Source organism: Crocuta crocuta, unplaced genomic scaffold (genome assembly GCF_008692635.1).
Source record: "Crocuta crocuta isolate KB4526 unplaced genomic scaffold, BGI_CrCroc_1.0 scaffold318, whole genome shotgun sequence".
In the NCBI taxonomy this organism is placed as follows: Eukaryota; Metazoa; Chordata; class Mammalia; order Carnivora; family Hyaenidae; genus Crocuta; species Crocuta crocuta.
Window position 1 is genome coordinate 5,188,777 of NW_027531425.1, and position 20,515 is coordinate 5,209,291.

At 39.1% G+C, this 20,515-nt stretch overlaps 1 protein-coding gene across 2 annotated transcripts in view; it reads left to right on the forward strand.

Moving 5' to 3' along the window:
• Positions 1 to 20,222, forward strand: part of DDX59 (DEAD-box helicase 59) — a 20,499-nt gene extending 277 nt beyond the window's left edge. The window contains exons 1-8 of one of the 2 annotated variants that reach the window (XM_077772034.1): positions 73 to 324; positions 1,155 to 1,972; positions 3,557 to 3,724; positions 7,426 to 7,515; positions 13,357 to 13,608; positions 14,302 to 14,454; positions 14,953 to 15,081; positions 19,746 to 20,222. In XM_077772034.1, coding sequence (XP_077628160.1) covers positions 1,166 to 1,972; positions 3,557 to 3,724; positions 7,426 to 7,515; positions 13,357 to 13,608; positions 14,302 to 14,454; positions 14,953 to 15,081; positions 19,746 to 20,009 — 1,863 coding nt within the window. In that variant the 5' untranslated portion in view covers positions 73 to 324; positions 1,155 to 1,165 and the 3' untranslated portion in view covers positions 20,010 to 20,222. Of the gene's footprint in view, positions 1 to 72; positions 325 to 1,154; positions 1,973 to 3,556; positions 3,725 to 7,425; positions 7,516 to 13,356; positions 13,609 to 14,301; positions 14,455 to 14,952; positions 15,082 to 19,745 lie in introns of those variants that run through there. The other variant, XM_077772035.1, reaches the window with a different exon arrangement.
• Positions 20,223 to 20,515: the final 293 nt, after the last annotated feature.

The following is a 20,515-nucleotide window of genomic DNA, read 5'->3' on the forward strand; positions in this document are numbered from 1 at the left end:
TGACTCCTAGCAGCGCCGTGACGTGCGTGCGCCTTTGGGTGCGGGGCTGCGGGGCGGGGGTGAGGGGCAACGCCCGAGGGGAGGGTCTGGGAGCGCGCCACCCGAGAGATCTGGCGACTGGGAGGCCGCGCCGCTCCCCCCACCCTCCGTCCTGCCGGAGCCGGTTCCGTTTCGCCATTTGAGGACTTTGAGTTCCCGAGTTCTTCCCTGCTGACCTAGAGCCGTCCCTCTCCCCACCTCCTTGACATTCGCGGAGACTTGGGAGAGTAATTCTAGAACTCCAGTTGCATTTTTGTTGGAATTTTTCTGGAGAAATTGGACCTGGTAATTTATCCTAAGAATTTTTTTTTTGAGAAAAATGTGTATTAGTATATTTAATAGGCTCAAAATTAGGTTAAAAACCTTTCACAACCCACAGTAATTTCGCAAAAACATTTTTGGTGGAAATAGGCATAGCCGTGGTTGGGAGCTTGCGCTCTGGAGCCAGAATTGCCTGGCTTCTAACACCTGAGAATGGTGTGAGTTTGGACAAGCCATTTAATCTCTAGCTGGCCAAGTTTCCTTATGTGAAAAATTATAATAGAATACATAATACAACATAATAAATAGCTATGTATGTTGGGGGCGGGGGGGGGATGCTAACCTACTTTCCAAGCTTGTAAAGACAGGGTTAACCCATGAAGTACTAAGCACTTTGGAACATAGATACATACGGGCTACTTACTACATCAAAATAGCATTTTTCTCTATGCTTTGTGGTTTTGATTTTAAAGATTCCAGTTGTGAAGTATTTCTCCTGTTTGGTGAAAATGTAATAAAAGGATTTACTCCGGAATTTCTATAATATTTGGTATTTCAAAGTGCAAGTAGTCAGTAAACAGCAGCAGGCTGTATGCACAAGGCTGTGCTAAGCAGTGTGCAAAGTTTCACCACTCCCATGTGTAAGGAGAAGGGGCTGTTGTTTTTTTTTTTTTTCACCAGAGGAAATTTATGAATGGCTATGAAAAGCTTGCTCTAAGTAGTGTCATGATGCCTTCTGTTCTCTCAGGCAAAGCCCAGGGACACTAGGCTAACTCCAAGATAACCGTACTTTATGTGTGAATTTTATTCTTCACTGGGGCAAAATAAATCTCATTATATCATTTCCTCAACAGGATATTGGAGGATGTTTGTACCACGATCTCTAAAAATCAAGAGGAATGCTAATGATGACAGCAAAAGTTGTGCAGCTAAGAAAACTAAACCAGATGTGGAAGACCTTCGGCTGGATGAAGGCAGAGAGCATCCAACTGATGCTTTAGTTGCAAAAGAAGCCACGACATCTGACAGGCATAGCGCAGAACCATCCCCTTTCCCTGGTCCAGCTGGCCAGTTGGCTGAGGTTGGTTTGGTTGGACCCGAGCCGGACGCAAAGGATAGTGATCTTTCTGAAGAGCCTGTCAAGTCATTTTCCAAAACACAGCGCTGGGCAGAACCTGGGGAACCTGTGTGTGTGGTCTGTGGTCGTTACGGAGAATACATCTGCAATGAGACAGACGAAGACGTGTGTAGCTTGGAGTGCAAGGCCAAACATCTTCTGCAAGTCAAGGAGAAGGAAGAGAGGTCAAAACTCAGCAATCCGCAGGAAGCGGATTCTGAGCCCAAGTCTCCACTTAATGCTTTTTATGTCTATAAAGAGCACCCCTTTATTTTGAACCTTCAGGAAGACCAGATTGAAAACCTGAAACGGCAGCTAGGCATCGTAGTTCAAGGGCAAGATGTCACCAGACCTATTATTGACTTCGAGCATTGCGGTTTCCCTGAAGCCTTAAATCTCAACCTGAAGAAATCAGGCTATGAAGTTCCAACCCCCATCCAGATGCAGATGATTCCTGTGGGACTTCTGGGAAGAGACATTCTGGCCAGTGCAGATACCGGCTCAGGGAAAACAGCTGCTTTTCTTCTTCCTGTCATCACCCGAGCTTTATGTGAGGTAAGAGTTCACATGTGTTACTCCCAGAAACAAGCCAGGTATATACCAAGATTCAGCCTTAATTACCTTAAGTCATTAGTCTTAGTCATTAATGTTCCTTGTGATTTTGCTTCTGATGGTAGTTTGTATGAAAAACATAACTTTAGGGAATTTTCCTTTTTTTTTATAAGGAACGTTTTTTTTTAAATGTTTTATTTATTTCGGAGAGAGAGACAGGATGAACAGGAGAGGGTCAGAGAGAGAGGGAGATACAGAATTTGAAACAGGCCCCAGGCTCTGACCTAGGTGTCAGCACAGAGCCCGACGCGGGGCTCGAACGCATGAGCCGTGAGCTCATGATCTCAGCCGAAGTCGGATGCTTAACTGACTGAGCCACCCAGGCGCCCCGAACTTTCCTTTTTTTAAAAAAAAAGTTTTTTTAATGTTTGTTTATGTTTGAGCATGAGCAGGGGAGGGGTAGAGAGAGAGAGGGAGACACAGAATCTGAAGCAGTCTCCTGGCTCTGAGCTGTCAGCGCAGAGCCTGATGTGGGACTTGAACTCACGAGCCTGTGAGATCTTGACCTGAGCTGAAGTCGGAAGCTTAACCGACTGAGCCACCCAGGCACCCTGGAGTTTTACTTTTATCAGATTGAACCAAAGATCTTTTCCTTGAAGGTCTTAAAAATTGCCTTCCTTACAAAATATTTTCTTTTCAACAAATTTTCTATTCAAGAAGTGAACTTTTGCCTTGGGGGAAAAAATCCTCCTGACTGGATGACCTGCAATTTTTGTGTCAATTTAGCCTCCTTGGATTTTGTGTTTTCAAAAAACTGATTTATACCAAAGTTAGAAAGCTATTGTAGAGTTCAGAAGATACCCTTAAATGTAATTCCTGCTTCATCTTAAAATAATGCAGCCTTACTTTAGTTGTTAGTTTATAGTGTATAAAGCACCCTCACACATAATTATTTTAGCTAACAACATTTGCCAAGTACTATTAAATTTGTGAGGTCAGGAGTAGGGCAGGAAGGGAAACCTGTGCAAAATGTAGGCAAAGAGAGGAGAGGTAAAAGAGGAAAATTTGGAAAACTAAGAATTATAGAAGATAATGCAAGGAAAAAATAAAGAAAAGCACCACATGTTCAATATAGGTAAAACCCTCTGGATGTCCAAAATAGAGCTATAGTGCAGGAAATAGGACATTTATAACAGTAAGTGAACCCACAGGACAGCAGAGAAGGAAGTCTCAAAGGTGGAATGCCAAGCTTTAACCAGATCTTCATGACTTTCTCTTCCGAGGAATGTGGCTGGAGATTGCTGTGTCTATTAGACTGGGAGCATACTTTCAATTTTCCCACCTTTCCTGTTATGGGTGCTTCTCCCTGGCCCCAGTTTTGATCTTTCATTGTATATCTATGTTGTATAAGAGATGGGTTTAATTTACGGTGGTTTTTGGAGAGAACATCTGCAGTGAACAGAAGGCAGGAGGGTGCATATCCAGTTGGGCTGATGGGAACACTCCTAGAATCACTTTGAAGATTAAGTCCACATCAGCAGGAATTAATTGCCAGTGCTTTTAAACTTGTTTGTCCCATCTCTGCAGAGCAAAACTCCATCTGCACTCATTCTTACGCCAACAAGAGAGTTAGCCATTCAAATAGAGAGCCAGGCTAAGGAATTGATGACTGGTCTGCCACGCATGAAAACAGTACTTCTGGTAGGGGGCTTACCCCTACCCCCGCAGCTGTATCGTCTGCGACAACATGTTAAGGTGAGCACCAATTTGGTAAAATGCCTTTGAAACGTATTGTAAGCAGTATGGGAGCTAGCTGTTGTGTTTTATTTTTTTGCCCTTTAAGAAACTTACGAGTGTGATTTTAGGTTAAACCTTTTTTTTCTTAACTTTATTTTGAGGCAGTGGGTGGCAGGAGAGAGAGGGAGAGAGAGAATCCCAAGCAGGCTCTGTGCTGCCAGCAAAGAGCCCAATGCAGAGCTCAACCTCATGAGCTGTGAGATCATGACCTGAACTGAAATCAGGAGTCGGACACTTAACTGTATTAGCCACCCAGGTGCCCTTAGGTTAGCCTTAAATTCTTGCCGAGTAAGCCTTAATTTTTTTTAAGTTTTTTAAAAAATAAATCTTTTACTTTTCTTAATGTGTATTTATTTATTTTTGAGACAGAAAGGGAGAGAGAGCAGGGGAGAGGCAGAAAGAGAGAGAGAGAGGGAGAGAGAGAATCCCAAGCAGGCTCCCTGCTGTCAGTTTAGAGCAAGATGCGGGGCTTGAACCTGTGAACCATGAGATCATGACCTGAGCTGAAATCAAGATGCTTAGCCAACTGAGCTGCCCAGGTGCCCCTTAAGTTTGTTTTCTGTAAGAAAGGAACACAATTTATTGAGTGTCTGTCATATGCCAAATGCTGATGGATGTTTTCACTAGCATCATCCCATTCAGTTATCACATTTGATCTTGACGGTGGGTTGGCATATCTCATCTTTTATGGCTGAGAAGTTGAATCTCAGAAAGATGGGGTTTATCTAAGGATCCATAGCTAGTATATAGTGTGATTTCCCTTTTTTGTTTTTTAAGTAGGTTCTGTGCCCAACATGGGGCTCGATCTCACAACCCTAAGGTCAAGAGTCATATGCTTCGCTGACTGAGCCAGCCAGGTGCCCCTAGAATGTGATTCCTACAGAGAAGGAGGCTATCCCATGTAACCACAATCCAGTGATAGAATCAGGAAATTAACATTGATATACTGGAATGCATCAGGAGTTAATGTTGCTGTCATCTACTCCTCAGACCCCGTTCATGTTTTGCTAATTATCCCATCTCCTTTTTTTTTTTTTTTAATAGCACAGGGACCCAGTTCAGGATCATATTTTACATTTAGTTGTCATGTCTCTTTCGTCTCCTTTGGTTTGGAACAGTTCTTCAGTGTTTGCCTTTTTTTTTTTTTCCATGATCTTGACACTTTTAAAGGATTATAAACTGCTTACTTTGAAGAAGGTCCCTCAACTGATTAGATTCAAGTTATGTATGTTTGAAAGTAATATCACAGGAGAGATGCTTTGTTCTTTTTATTACATCCTTGTAGATAATACATAATTTCAGGTTGTCCTTTTACTGATGATATTATCTGTAAAGTAACTGTAAAGTTTTATTTTTGCCCTTTGTATTTTGAGGTGTACTTTCATACCATAAAATTTTTGTGCTTTACCACATTTAAAACTTATTCTAATATATATATATACTTATATATATATATATTTCTATATATATATATATATATATTTCAATGAGTACAGACTCATGATTTCCTATTTCATTTAAAGGATTATAACCAGAGGGCCCCTGGATGGCTCAGTCAGTTGAGCGTCCACCTCTTGATTTTGGGTCATGTCATGATCTCACAGTCTGTGAGTTTGAGCCCCACATCGGGCTTTCTGCTCTCAGCCCAAGCCCGCTTCACTTCTGATCCTCTGTCTTCCTCTCTCTCTCTGCCACTCCCCCATTTGTGCATGTGTGCTCACTCTCTCTCAAAAATAAATGAACATTTAAAAAAAAAAAAGGTTCTGTCCCTCCCTCTACCCCTCTTCTCTGCTCTCTTATTCTCTTTCTCTAAAGGATTATAATCTGTTATTACCATTATTTGTTTTGATTCTCCAGTTGTACCCAATTTGAGCAGTGGAATCACCTTCAGGTTGGCTCCTGTGTCCTTTTATTATATCCCCATCATTCTCTGAGCACTTTCTTTCTTTCTTTCTGAAGAAGATGTTCATGCTTTCACTGTTCTTTCCTTGCCTCTGCCCTGGACTCATGCTTTTCCCCAAGTTGCCCTGATTCCTTTTGCTAGAGGACAGTATTTAGAAACCAAGGCTGGGCTCTAGGTTGGGCTCATTGCTATAGCTTTTGCTGTTGAGTTATCATTACTTCTAGGACCTCTCAGTGAATAGAGGGAGGGAATTACTCTGTAAGTGGGTATTTCTGCATCTGTGTTTATTGGACACCATGAGTTCATGTCGATATTTCCAACTGTAATTAAACACAACAAGATTCTTTTTGGGGTTTTCTGTCTCCATATTTGTAACCCTGGCAGTGAGAAGCTTGCTACCCATTATCTTTTATATATTTATTAACCAATCCTCCTCTATGTAACCACTTGCCCATCCTCATCTCTGTCCCCTGCCCCACAGTGATGCCTTCCTTTCTAGACTCCACCCTGCACCCTCCTCACCCCCTGAGACTACACCACCCTGTGCAGGGGCCACCTTTCTATGGAGGCCCTCTTGTCACCCTCCTACCTCTCCCACTTCCTATGCTGGGCCATGTCCTTCACAGATGCCCTCTGAGAAAATCTGTCTGTTCAAGGGGCACCTGGGTGGCTCAGTCAGGTAAGCATCTGACTTCAGTTCAGGTCATGATCTCGTGATTCATGAGTTTCAGCCCTGCATCAGGCTTTCTGCTGTTAGCGCATAACCTGCTTCTGATCCTCTGTCTCCCTCTTTCTCTCTGCCCCTCCCCTGCTTGTGCTCTGTTTCTCTCTGTCTCCTCAAAATAAATAAACATTAAAAAAAATGGACTTAAGTGTTTATGATACTTCTGAAGAAGCCAGGCAGAGCTCTATAGTTCTGTGGATACAGATCCTTACAACCCTGAAATTTTATCATTCTCCATGATCTTACCATTGTGTTGGTGTGTCTTGAAGAGTGGAATAAAATTGAATTTATTAGATCATTTCTAACTCAACTGTACTTTACGCTGGGCACATCTCATTTGATCCTTACAATAATTATTATCATTTCCATTTTATGAATGTGAGAACAGAGCCTCACACCATTTATTAAGTGCCAGTGCTAAGACTCCTACTGAAGTTTGACCAAATGGCCCCTACTTTTAACTACTCCTCAACTATTATAAAACTGTGAAGAGCCTTAAGCAGCTTTAGAAATCATTGTTCCCACCCTTTTCATTTAAAAAGAAATAGCAGGCCCAAAGAGATTCGGGGATTTGCACTTGCTTATGGAGCCAAATAGCGGTCACCCTGCCTGCACGGCCCATCCTGGCTCTGACTGGTTTCAAGCTTCACCCAGGTCTTTCTTCTTCCCCTCTTTCACCTTGTGGAAGCTTTGGTGGCCTTCCAGCTTCAGAAGGTTCTTGGATGTTTTCCTCCACCTGGTCCTCTACTACTTCTGTGTTAGGATTCAGCTTATATGTTAGCTAGGACTGGATAGGTGCCACCATTTATTGGATACCATACTGACTTCATGAGCATTTATGTGTTTTATCCGTTCCTTCCTTTGTGTTACGAGTTTCATGAGAGCAGAGGCTATGTCTGACTTAATCATCATTGAATTCTGAGCACCTGACCTCAGTGACTGGCACATATTAGCCACTCAGTAAGTGTAGATAGAAAGAACAAATAAGGAAGGAATATTATCTAATTTATTTTCTTTTTCTTTTTTATTCAGGTTATCATTGCAACTCCTGGACGACTTCTGGATATAATAAAACAGAGCTCTGTAGAACTCCGTGGTATAAAAATTGTAGTCATAGATGAAGTAAGTAGTGTTGTTTAGAACATTAGTGACATGATCTTATATAGTTTGTGAAAAATACATTATAGTTATATAATTTCACCTTGTGTTCAGGCATTTTCTCCCCAAAGGAAAAAAAACTGAGGGATTTTTTAATTGCAGTGGTCATTCTTTTTTTAATGTTTATTTATTTTTGAGAGAAAGGGAGAGAACCCGAGTTGGGGACGGGCAGAGAGAGAGGGAGACATAGAATCTGAAACAGGCTCCAGACTCTGAGCTGTCAGCACAGAGCCTGACACAGGGCTGAAACTCAACAAACTGTGAGATCATGACCTGAGCAGACACTTAACCGACTAAGTCACCCAGGGGCCCCTAATTGCAGTGATCAGTCTTAATTTAAATATAATTATAACTAAACATTAATAAATAAAATTAGCCGTCTTTTCCTTATTGACAGAAAACACAAATCCAACAGCTATTATATTCTCAGTGATAAGTGTTTTAAGCATTCGTCACTGGCTGTCATTTGTCTACAAAAATAAAAGAATCAGTGGCAAATAACTATTAACAGGGATTTTGGAAGTCACTGAGAACGCTTAGTTGGATGACCTTTTATATTTTTTTCTATAATAAGCATCTGTGGTTGTGATTTTCAGTGGTACACAGGGCATATAGGCATTTTTATATTTTTGGTTTGCTTATGACATGAAATAAATATGTTAGTATCCGATGATATTCCACCAAATGAACAAGCATGAGGATACAAAACCACGTATCAGCCCAGGCTGGACATGTTCCAGTTCTGCCTACAGGGCACTGCACCTCTGCCTTCACACATGTCCCAGCAGCGATCACAGATGTGGGGTCCAGGTGCTGACCAGTGATGGCAACCTGGCCTGCCTTCTGTGGGGCCCAATAAGTAGCAGTGGGATGCCACGGGGTGTGGAAGGCACACCTGGGCAAGACCACAAGACGGGGATTTGAGCCTTTACTCCACCTACTATGGAATGCTGGGCAAGTCATTTAATCTTCTAGACACTGTGAAAATGTCTCATAGACTGAAAACTGCTGTAAAAATGTAAAATAATGTTATTCAGTCCTTTATTATTTTTTTTTCTGTTTTTTTCCTTACATATTTACTTTTTTTTTTTGGTGAGAATATTTAAGTTCTACTCCCCTAGGAAATTTCATGTATAGCATATGCTGTTACCAACTATGGTAACCATGTTATGCACATCAGACCTTATCTATTTTATAACTGAAAGTTTTTACTCTTTTATCCCAAACCTCTTCCTTTTTCACTCTCACCTCACTTTTTCACCTCACTCTCCAGCCTGCTGGCAATCGTTTTTCTATTAATTTCTATGAATTTGACTTTTATTTTCTTATTTTCAACTTTTTTCAATTGTACATAATAAGTACTACATACACTGTTTGTCTTTTTCTGTCTAGCTTACTTAGTTTAACGCCCTCCAGGTCCATCTATGTTACTAAAAATGAAAGAATTTTAAGTCTAAATAATATTCTGTTGTGTATATATGCACCAAATTTTCTTTATCCCTTCGTCTGCTGATGGACACAGGTTGTTTCCATGTCTTGGCTGTTTTGAGCTGTTTATTCAGTCCTTTAAAAGGTGCTGCTAAGTCAGCATTTTCCTGGTGTGCCTTTTGGTTCAACTGATTTACTGCATTGGATTATCATTAGACTTACTTACTTGCATTCCTGCAAGTACGAACGGGCATCTCATTATTGGTAAGCCCATGTTCTTACGTTCTTGCCATCTTATGGGCCTGAGAAGTGGATCGTCACATAGATTTTAAAGTTTTCATTCCTGTTTGCTTCTTTCACGACATTTCCATCTTCGCCAACTAATAGGGTTTCATAGGACACCTCAGTGCTGTGCTCAGAATACAAAAGGAGTATTCATTCAGCAAACCTGTGCTGAGTGCTTGTTATGTCCAGCCTCTGTCCCAGCTCCTTAGCATTTAAGGAAGTGAGCTGGTAAACAATATAATTGGTCATGTACTGAAACTGAAGTCGGCATAAAAGTACCATTCAGAGTCCGTGGCTCTGAAGCCTTCCATCAGTCCCCCAGGTAGACCTTAGGCCTTCTTTCCTCCCTGCCCTGTATGTAGACTGGACAACTGTAGGTAAGTCTGGATGGCATCACAAAGAAATTTTAAATATTATTCAGAGCTGCAGAGTCTTGAAATCTTATTGGGGAAAAAGACATATACACTTAAATAAAGCAAGAACATTATCATATGTATGTACTGAAATACAAAAGTACTAAGATGTGTAGTATAGGCCAAGGAATGGCAAACTCCTGCTGTAGGGGACCAGATAGTAAGTATTCTAGGCTTCGGGGGCTACTTAGTCTCTGTTGTAACTGCTCAGTACAACCATACTAGGTCAGTACATGGGTGTGACTGTGTTCCCGTAATAAAACTATTTACAGAAACACATAAAGGCCTGTGTTCGTCCCGAGAACCTTAGTTTGCTGACCTCTGATGGAAGCTGTTAGTAAAATAATGGGACTATGTATGATATGCTGATTTTTTTAGGGCAATTAAGGTCAAGAGAAATGAGACATTGTGTGAATTGGCACTGTAAAAATTGGGCTCTCCAAGGGAATGGGATTTGACCTGGTCATCCACAGATGGAAAAGGATTTAGAAAATTAGAGAATGTATCAAGTATTCCAGGTGAAGAAGCTAACATAGGCAGAGCCAGAAAGGCCACGCACATGCACGGAGAGACCAGCCAGCTGAAGTGTTCTCCCTGAGAAATAATAGTATGTAAAGTTGGGTAGTTAGGGTGGGGTCAAATTATAGAGGGCCTTGAAAGGGAGGAGGAGGATTTTGGATTTGATGTGGGAAACAACGAGGCTTTCTAAATTATTGAGTTGGGGTGTCATGAGTGGAAAGTAGTAGTTTAGCAAGGTTCTTCTGCTGCTCCGTGCAAGAGAAATTAAAGAAGAAGGACTCTGTGGGACAGAGTGGCCAGCAACCCATACAAGAGGTGAGTAGGGTCAGGGACAGGGCGGAGGCAGTGGGAGTCATGAGTACATGTGAGAACCACTGCAAATCATTCATGAGTCTTCTGATGACTGAATATAAGGGAAGAGGGAGAAGAAGGGGGTTGAAGTGACTCCATATATGCTGGTTGTGCCTTTAATTTTAAGTAAAGGGCAAGTGGGTAAGAGCTGGAGCTTGGCAATAACATTTGAGTTTTGTTTTAGAAATGTGGAATTTCTTGGGAATGATGGATGAAATGCTGTGTGGATATGAGAAATGTGCATTACCATCCATGAGACACTGATTTCTCTAAGGGAGGAAGGTTAGAGAGGGACAAAGACTGGGGCTAAGTGGCTGTGGAATTTGAAGATGAGTCTGTAAACACGATGTAATCTGAGAGACCGGATGGAACTGAGAACAAGTCCTGTCCCTGAAAAGAGAGGTCACTGTTCCAAGAGGAGGAGGAAGATACAGGAATAGTCAGGCATGAAAACTAAGATAATTCTTTAGAATGAGAAAAATCTGCTCTCCGTCTTCCATGTACCTTCTCTTTGGCCTAGAATTCTCTCCTACCCTGTCTACCTGCTCTTCCTTTATGTGTCCATGGCCCTGAAACCTTCCATTAGTCCCCTAGACAGACTTTGGGCCTTCTTTTCTCTCTGCTCTGTTGACCTGTATGTGGACTTTATTATTTCTCTTATATTATGTTCCTTGCTTTATCCCAGTAACCAACCACAGTGTTTGCCCAAGTTTCCCTAATGGTAAGAATCACCCAGTGTACTCAGTGGATGTAATAGAAGACCAGACCTCTTCTTTGGATATTCTGATTCAGTAGGTCTGAGCTGGAGTCCAGGAATATTTAAAAACTCATTCAGGGTGATTTCTTTATTTTTAGGGAGATTTGGGACACACTGACTAGCAAGCTGCCTGACAGTGCTTTTTCAGTGCTTAGAAGTGATGGATGCTTGTTTGTTTATCAGGTACATTTTTAGGGCTTTTTACGTGCTAGGCATGTCCTTGGTTTTGAGGATACAATGGAAAGTGAGATAAGCTATGACAGATGTATGTACACAGGTAGTGTGACAGAGACAACAGGGGAGTTTTCCTAGGTTGGTATGGGAGGAGGGCTCTCTGAGGGACATTTATGCTGAGATCTGAACGAAAGGAGTCAGCCACACAAAGATCCATCTGGAGGAAAGACTCTTCAGCCAATGCGTAGGGGCTGATATGGGAGTGATCATGGGCTAGTTGGGGACAGAAAGAAGGGCGGAGTGGCAGGGTTGTGGGGTGTGAGATGGGGGAGTGGTAGACGATGAAGTCAAAGAAGTGGATGGGGATGAAAACTGGAGGGCTTTTAGGCTGTGCCTAACAGTTGGATTTTATTCTCTGTGTGGTGGGAAATCACTAGATGGTTTAAGCAGAGGAGTAACAGATCTGATTGATGTTCTAGAAGATTCTGGGTGCTTGAGGTGGATGGCTTCACAAATGTGAACTGGAGAGAAGTAGCTGCATTTGGGGCATGTTAGTATAAACAGATTAGATGCAAGGAAGCTTGGATGAGAAGAGAAACTGAGGGAATTTATTTCTGATGGTCAATTTTCTGAACCAGGAGAAGCAAGGCCATCTCCTGAGATGAGGGGGGCTTAGTGGGATTATTGAAGAAAAGCAGGGGATGTTTGTAAGACATAGCATGTGTGTGCACATGTGAGCGTGCTCTATGTCTCCTGGTAAATTGAAACATAGAGACTTAACCATGCTTTGAACGTCATCCCAAGTGTTTTATATATTTTATCCTCATAACATATGCTCATTAATCCTCATGACAGCCCTATGGGATAGTTACTATTATCATTCCCATTTGTAAAAGGAAAAACTGAAGCTTATAGCCATTCATTAACTTGGTTAATTTAAGGTCATAGGTAGAGTAGCGATCAAACCCAGACCATCATGATTATTTTAGATTTTTTAATTTTAGATTTTTAAATGCCACAGAATGGATGTTAAAATGAGTGTTCAGACTTTAATAGTATGTTAGTGGACACTTAAAAATATACTACCTTAGTCTAAATACTCTTAAGTAGTTAAATATCTTATTCTTTAAAATCATAGATACTTAGATTGTATTTAAAAATCAAGATAGCCTTAATCTTTATTATTTTGAAGCAGCGTTAACTTAAAAATTTTTCTTCTGTTTGCTTAGTAATACATAAATTGTTTTTAAAGACCAGCAACACAGAGGTATATACAGAAGTGGAGGCCCCCAACATTAAATGTTTTTATTTAATATTTTACTGTAAATATACATGCATGGTAAAAAAACAAACAAAACCAACTTTGCAAGAAGCTATAAAATGAAAAATTAAATTGTATCCCCTTCCACAGCCTATAAGCCTTCTCCCCAGAGTCAAGAATTAAGTTTCTTGAGTGTACACACAGCTAGTATCATGTTATACATAGTGTTCTGTACTTTGCTGTTTTCTTCCTATGGTGATTCTTTATCATCTAATAAAAGCCTTTCCAGTCATAATTAATGACAGCATAGGGTTGTATTATGTGGATCTACCATAATTTATTTACTGAATCCCCTATTGATGGATATTTAAGATACATTGCCACTCTTAATAATGTCATAAAAACCTTTGTAAGCATTGAAAACCTATAATTACCCAATATATAATTTTATATAAATATATATTTTCCCAATTCATCCTTTATCTTTTGACATTGTGGTGTATTCTTCTGTGTAAAAGTTTTTAATTTTTTATGTTCCTAATCATGTCACTTTTTCCCTTGGGTGGTCCAGGGTTTTAACGTCGAATAAGACTAACTTTGAAATGATTTTATTTTAGGCTGATACCATGTTAAAGATGGGCTTTCAACAGCAAGTGCTTGACCTTTTGGAAAACGTTCCTAATGATTGTCAGACCATTTTGGTTTCAGCTACAATTCCAACTAGCATAGAACAGCTAGGAAGCCAGCTTCTGCACAATCCTGTGAGAATTATCACTGGGGAAAAGAACCTGCCTTGCCCCAGCGTGCGCCAGATTGTTTTGTGGGTAGAAGAACCGGCCAAAAAGAAAAAATTATTTGAAATCTTAAATGTGAGTAGTTAAGCAGGCAACCTTGTTTTGCATTTTTCACAGTCCTTAAGATCATGATTTTTAGATGTAGCTGTAGCCTTTGGGGAATTTAGTATAGATATTTAATAATAAATTGCTTTACCTCAATTCTGTGGGGATCAAATACATACTTATTTATATAAGCATGCTATATGGATGCAGAGTTGCTTTTTCTTTTCCAAATTCTAGAAAGACATTTAAACATCAAGATTATTCTTAGGTAATATTTTTTTGTTTCAAAAATTTTAGTAGTTTTATATATCAGGTGAAAGACACGTTCTTTCTTGATCGTTCTGCCCTTGGGAAATAGAATTTTTTGGCAGTAACTTGTTTAAACAGAAATTTGTTAAATGGGTGATATGTGTAAGCACAGTTACTTAAAAATAAAGTATTAGGTTAAATATGTTTGTATTTACTCATGAACAGTATTTAAAATTTTCAGTTGCACTCAAAATTTTAAAGTTATTGTGGCAGTATTAATGAAATGTTGGAGAAATGTGAATAGCATTGGACTGTTGTGCTTGTTTGCGCATATTTTAAAGAAAACATTCATTTTAACACTCATTTTTCCTCTATAAGCCTGTTGATAACCAGCTTATACTAATGCTTTCAGAAAAACTTCCCGTTGTAAATTGTTATATGAATAATTTTAAACATATGTTTTTCATTTTTCAGGATAAGAAACTCTTCAGGCCTCCAGTGTTAGTATTTGTGGACTGCAAGCTGGGAGCAGACCTGCTGAGCGAGGCAGTGCAGAAGATCACGGGTCTAAAAAGTGTCTCCATCCATTCGGAGAAGTCACAGACAGAAAGGAAGAACATTTTGAAGGTTTGACACTCAGCATTCTGTTTTCAAGCGACCCCCTATTTCCAGCTGGTTTTTAAAGGAGACCTTTTTTTAAGGACCACAAGAACTTCAGGCAAGCAGGAATGGCTATCTGCTCCTCTTGCTCAGGCTTCTGTGTTTCGGGAGCAATAAGCCTGTTCCCTCCAGGGTTATCTACTAAATAGATTACTAATTCAGAACCTACCATTTCTGAAATCAGGTCAGTTTAGCCTGGGGCGGAGCAGTAGTTCACTCTTGGGAAAGGTTTGCCTGAGTACACTAAGAGAAAAAGTATGATGGAGTTAGGATGGGAGGGTGGGGGTGGGGCTGCAAAGAATTTAAACCACACAGAGTTCTCAGGGGTACTAAGACCTTTACTTACTAACAAGACACTGCAACAGCAATATTGAAGAAAGTATTGAAAAAAGAAAAGGTATCTGGATTAGATAAAACCACATGAGATAAACTCCGAATAATGAAGTGTGTTGCTTTTCGGGGAAGGGTTTACTTGACGGAGACTATGAAGTTGTGGTGAGCACCGGAGTCCTGGGACGAGGCCTGGACTTGATCAGTGTCAGGCTGGTTGTCAATTTTGATATGCCTTCGAGTATGGATGAGTACGTGCATCAGGTAAAGAGATTTTACATTTCCTCCTTGAGTTCCTTTGGGCAAGGCATTGTCAATATACTGGTAACTAAAAAAAAAAGTTTAGGGACCCCTGAGTGGCTCAGTTGGTTGAGCGTCTGACTCTAGATTTTGGCTCAGGTCATGATCCCAGGGTTGTGGGATCAAGCCCTGAGTCAGTACATAAGTTTCTCTTTCTCTCCCTCTGCCACATTCCCCTGCTTGCTCTCTCTCTCTCTCTCTTTAAAATAAAGTAAATGAAAAAAGTGAGACATTCTAAAATCAGAGAAAAAATAAGTTTTATCATAGACCTAAAAAAACTTTTATGTACTTTTGCTTTTAAAGCATGTATGTATATAAGCTAAATTTTGTTTTTAAAAACTATATGTATGCCTAAAATGGATTTAAAAAATAATTGGAGGGGTGCCTGGGTGGCTTAGTCAGTTAAGTGACTAACTTTGGCTCAGGTCATGATTTCATGGTTCTTGAGTTTGAGCCCCCACCCCGCATCGGGCCCTGTGCTGACAGGTGTGAGCCTGGAGCCTGCTTTGAATTCTGTGTCTCCCTCTCTGTCTGCCCCTACCCTGCTCACACTTTGTCTGTCTTGCTTCTCTCTCTCTCTCTCTCTCTGTCTTAAAAATAAACATTAAAAAAGTTTTTTTTTAAATAATTGCAACTAATCTAAAATACCATTTTAAAACAATGCTAAGTAGTTTTTTTTTTAATTTCCTTTATATTTCTTATTTAGTGAGCATATTAAATGGCTTTTATAATCAGAAGGAAGAAAAGGCTTTGTTTTATGTTACTCTATCTGGCCAAAATAAAATTGATCCGTTAAAGTATTCGTTTTTTTAGGAATCTTGTCTTCATCTCTTCTTCATATCCTTATTTGTTCTAGTCTTTCACCTATTAATGTTTTGTTTCTTTATTTTGCTGCCAAAGATAACAGCAGCTCTTCTTTCTAGCAGAAATAGAACTTTCTTTTAGCCTTGTGTTATCTCACTGACTGCTGCCTGCCTTCCTTCTCCGGCATCACTTACAGATGCTTCAAGTAAAGCCTTTCTGTAGTGTTCTTAGAATCACCTCTGAATGCCCAGCATTTACTTGGATCACCCACTGAAACGCTTTTAGTGCCTTTAATGCATTGTTGCTTTTATTTTTACTTAGACTTAGTAATATAGCAGTGCCTCTCTCTCTCTCTCCCTCTCTCTGTGTGTCTCTCTCTGGTCCCACCTCATTTACCTGTGCCTTAGGGAATTGAGTATTACATAGGAGTTGATTGTTCAGAGAACTGAAGTTTATTTTTTTTCAAATTTTTAATAAATTTAATGGCCATCTTTCTAAAATATTAAAATACTTAAGCTTCTCTGCTTCTTAAATATGCTGATTATAATTATTTAACTTTTACTTGCTATCCCAGGGTCAACCCTTTGGCTCTCAATTATTCATGAGTTACCATGCAGTATACCCTGAGCAATGACCTCAGGGAATGTTGAGTATGTAGAGTTTCTAACTCTACTCAGAATGGCCCCATATCTTTCTGCTTTTCTAGTTCTATATCTCGGTATTTTTTGTTTGCTTCAGTAATTGAAATGTACATATACACAAGAAGAAATAATACAAATAACAAAAGATATAAACTGAAAACTAAGTCTCTGTAAGGTAGCCCTCCTCTATTTTTGACTAGTTACAACAGTTAATGGTGCAGAAAATAGAAAATGCATGTTTATGCACAAATACACACGTATATGCATACCATGTAACACTTATTATGTAAGTGGTACCATATTACACCAACTGTTCTATGCCTTGCTTTCCTTATTATATATTGTAGGCATCTTTCCTTATTAGCACACATAATAAAGTACCATTTAAAAAATATTAATATGTATGTAGTGCTTACTATATGGCCAGGCACTGTTCTAAACTCTTTAAATGTTTTTGATTGTTTTTAATTGGGCTTGATCTATTTTCATTGCTGCATGGTAAATGTGTTGTCCATACAACCATAATTTATTTAATAAATCCTTTACAATTTGATGGATATATTTCCAATATTTTGTTGTTAAATAATGCAGTGAACATCCACCTGTACAACTGTTCCTCTCATGCAGTATATTTATAAAATAGACCTGTTGGAGACTTGCTAGGTCAGAGGAATGTGCATTTTATTTTATCTTATTCTATTTGTATTATTGTTTTATAAGGATATGTGTATTTTAAATTATAGTAGGTGTTTCCATGTATTTGCTTTTAACTTAGGGGACAGGGACTTCTGGGCAAATAATTTGGAATTTTTTTAGTCAGCTGTCCTTTAGAGTTTGCATAATCTGAAGTAGGCTCCAGGCTCTGAGCTGTCAGGACAGAGCCTGATATGGGGCTCAGACTCATGAGCCATGAGATCATGACCTGAGCTGAAGTTGGACGCTTAATTGACTGAACGACCCAGGCAGCCCATGTACAAGTTTTTATGTGGACATAGATTTTCATTTCTTTTATTTTAATTCCAGTATAGTTAACATACAGTGTTATATAGTTTTGGGTGTACAGTATAGTAATTCAACAATTCTGTACTTTACTCAGTGCTCACCATGATAAGTGTACTCTTAATTCCCTTCCTTAATTCCATTTATTGTACCCATTCCCTTCCCCGCTCTGGTAACCATCAGTTTGTTCTCTATAGTTAAAAGTTTATTTTTTGGTTTGTCTCATTTTTTTCTTTGTTCATTTGTTTTGTGTCTTAAATTTCGCACATGAGTGAAGTCATATGGTATTTGTCTTTCTCTGATTTATTTCGTTTAGCATTATACTATCTAGATCCATCCATGTTGTTGAAATAAAATGGCAATATTTCATTCTTTTTTATGACTGAGTAATGTTCCACTATAGGTACATACCACATCTTCTTTATCCATTCATGTATGGATGAACACTTGGGCTGCTTCCATAATTCGGCTATGGCAAATAATGCTGCAGGGATGCCTGGCTGGCTCAGTCAGTTAAGCATCTGACTTCAGCTGAGGTCATGATCTCACGGTTCACGGGTTTGAGCCCCGCATTGGGCTCTATGCTGACAGCTCAGAACCTGGAACCTGCTTCACATACTGTGTCTCCCCCTCTCTCTCACTCTCTGCCCCTCCTCCACTAGTGCTCTGTCTTTTAAAAATAAATAAATGTTAAAAAAAATTGTAATAATGCTGCAATAAACATAGGATGCATATATCTTTTATGAATTAGTGTTTTCCTGTTCTTTGGGTAAATACCCAGTAGTGGAATTACTAGATCATATGATAATTCTATTTTTAATGTTTTGAAGAAACTCCATACTATTTCCCACAGAGGTTACACTAGTTTGCATTCCAACCAGCAGTGCGCTCATGTTACCCTTTCTGTGCATCCTCGCCAGCACAGGTTCATTTTCATTTCTGTTGGGCGCACACCTAGGAATGGAATTGCTGGGTCATATAGTACTTTTGTGTGTAACATTTTGAGGAGATGCTAGACTCTTTTCCAATGTGGCCTCATGATTTTACTTTCTCACCAGCAATGTATGAGGGTTTCAATTTCTCCAAATCTTTATCAGCACTTACATTATTTATGTTTTTAAGTATAGCCATTCTAATGGTTATGAAGTGATAGCTCCATGTGTTTTGACTTGCATTTCCCTAATGACTAATGAACATTGTTTCGTGTACTTGCTGGCGCTTTGTGTATCTTCTTTGGAGAAATGTCTGTTTAGATTCTTTGCCCAGTTTTTAATTGGGTTCCTTTTATTATTGAGTTGTAAAATTAGTTATATATTCTAGATGATCCTTATCAGATACATGATTCGCAAATATTTTCTTCCAGTACATGAGTACTGGAAGCTATATTTTATATTAGTTTTTAGTTTTATTGGAAAAATTCAGTAACGTGATTGCATAAAACAACATTTCTTCTCTTGTGCCCAGTTTCCTTCCATAGAAGGCCATATTTTGTTTTGTTTTTACAAGATTAAAAATGTCCTATATATTGGCAGCGACTATCTAATCATTTAAATATTCTGAATATAGACTTTGTTCTATATTTCACTTAAGGAGCAGAATGTGTATTGACCATGACTGTGTATTTATCACCCTTCTTCTGAAGAGATTCTCAGTATATTTGGAGACAAGTGAATTTTGTTCCTTATCATGTATTTCCATCACAAATTTGTGTCCATTTAATTTTACCAAAATGAGAAATAACTTCATACAAAAATGAACTCGCTTAAATCTCACATTTCAAGGCGCTGAAGTACTCTAAATAGTCCTCTTGCTCTAAAAGCAATAGCTTTCAAAAAGTTTTTACCTTACCGTCTGCACAGTAAGAAACATCTTCATGTCATTGCCACCTCGCCCGCACACAAGATACCGGAACTGAAACACAGGGTTCACAGACAACACTTATTAGTGTTACATGTGTCACTTTTATATGTTCTCTTTGAGCTATTTCATTAAACAGATGCTGGTGGCAGTCTACTTAAATTGATTTCACAAAATACATTGAGACGTACAAAACGAAACAACACTCTGTGAATGGTGAATGTTAATCTTAGTAAAGCCTCTTTAAATACTAATCTTAATTTTCTTGCAAGAGACATTAAGGTTTTATATGAACATTTTGAAAATGTCCTTTGCATTTTATTTCAGGTTGGAAGAGTGGGGAGATTAGGTCAAAATGGAACAGCGATTACTTTCATCAATAACAATTCAAAAAGACTCTTCTGGGATATTGCAAAAAGGGTAAAGCCCACAGGCTCCCTTCTTCCCCCACAGTTACTAAACTCCCCTTACCTTCATGACCAGAAAAGAAAGGAACAACAGAAGGATAAACAGACACAGAATGATCTGGTTACAGGAGCTAATCTTATGGACATTATCAGAAAACATGATAAAAGTAATTCTCAGAAATGATTTGTTACGTCATCGAACAATTTTTTATTGTGTGTGTTGTGCGTGAAATTTCTGTATGTTATTACTGTATGGTTTGAATCAATGGACGTGTACATGAAGCAAAAAAGTTGAACATAATTTAAATTTTTTAAATAGAACATCAGATTTATACCACAATATTGTATTTATTTCCCTTTAGTTCTTATAAATTTAAAAAAAATCAGAAAATGAGTTGCCAAAAAAAATAAAATTTTTTCTGTCTAAATAAAGCCTTTGTTTTTTTTCTCCCTCAATAAATACTCTTGGAGCTGCTCTGAGAGCCGGAAACTGCACAGCAAGCAGTCAGACTCAGAACCGGGATGGTTCTGTTTAGGGTCCCCAGCGTGCTGGCACTTGGGTTATTGTTAAATAAATGAATGTAAGGTGGAAACCGGAAGAAATGATTGGTGCTTCTTTAAAAGATCAATGTGAAATATCTGTTTTATTCTCAGTTGTTTTCCCTTCAGCTTGGTAAACATAAATTTATT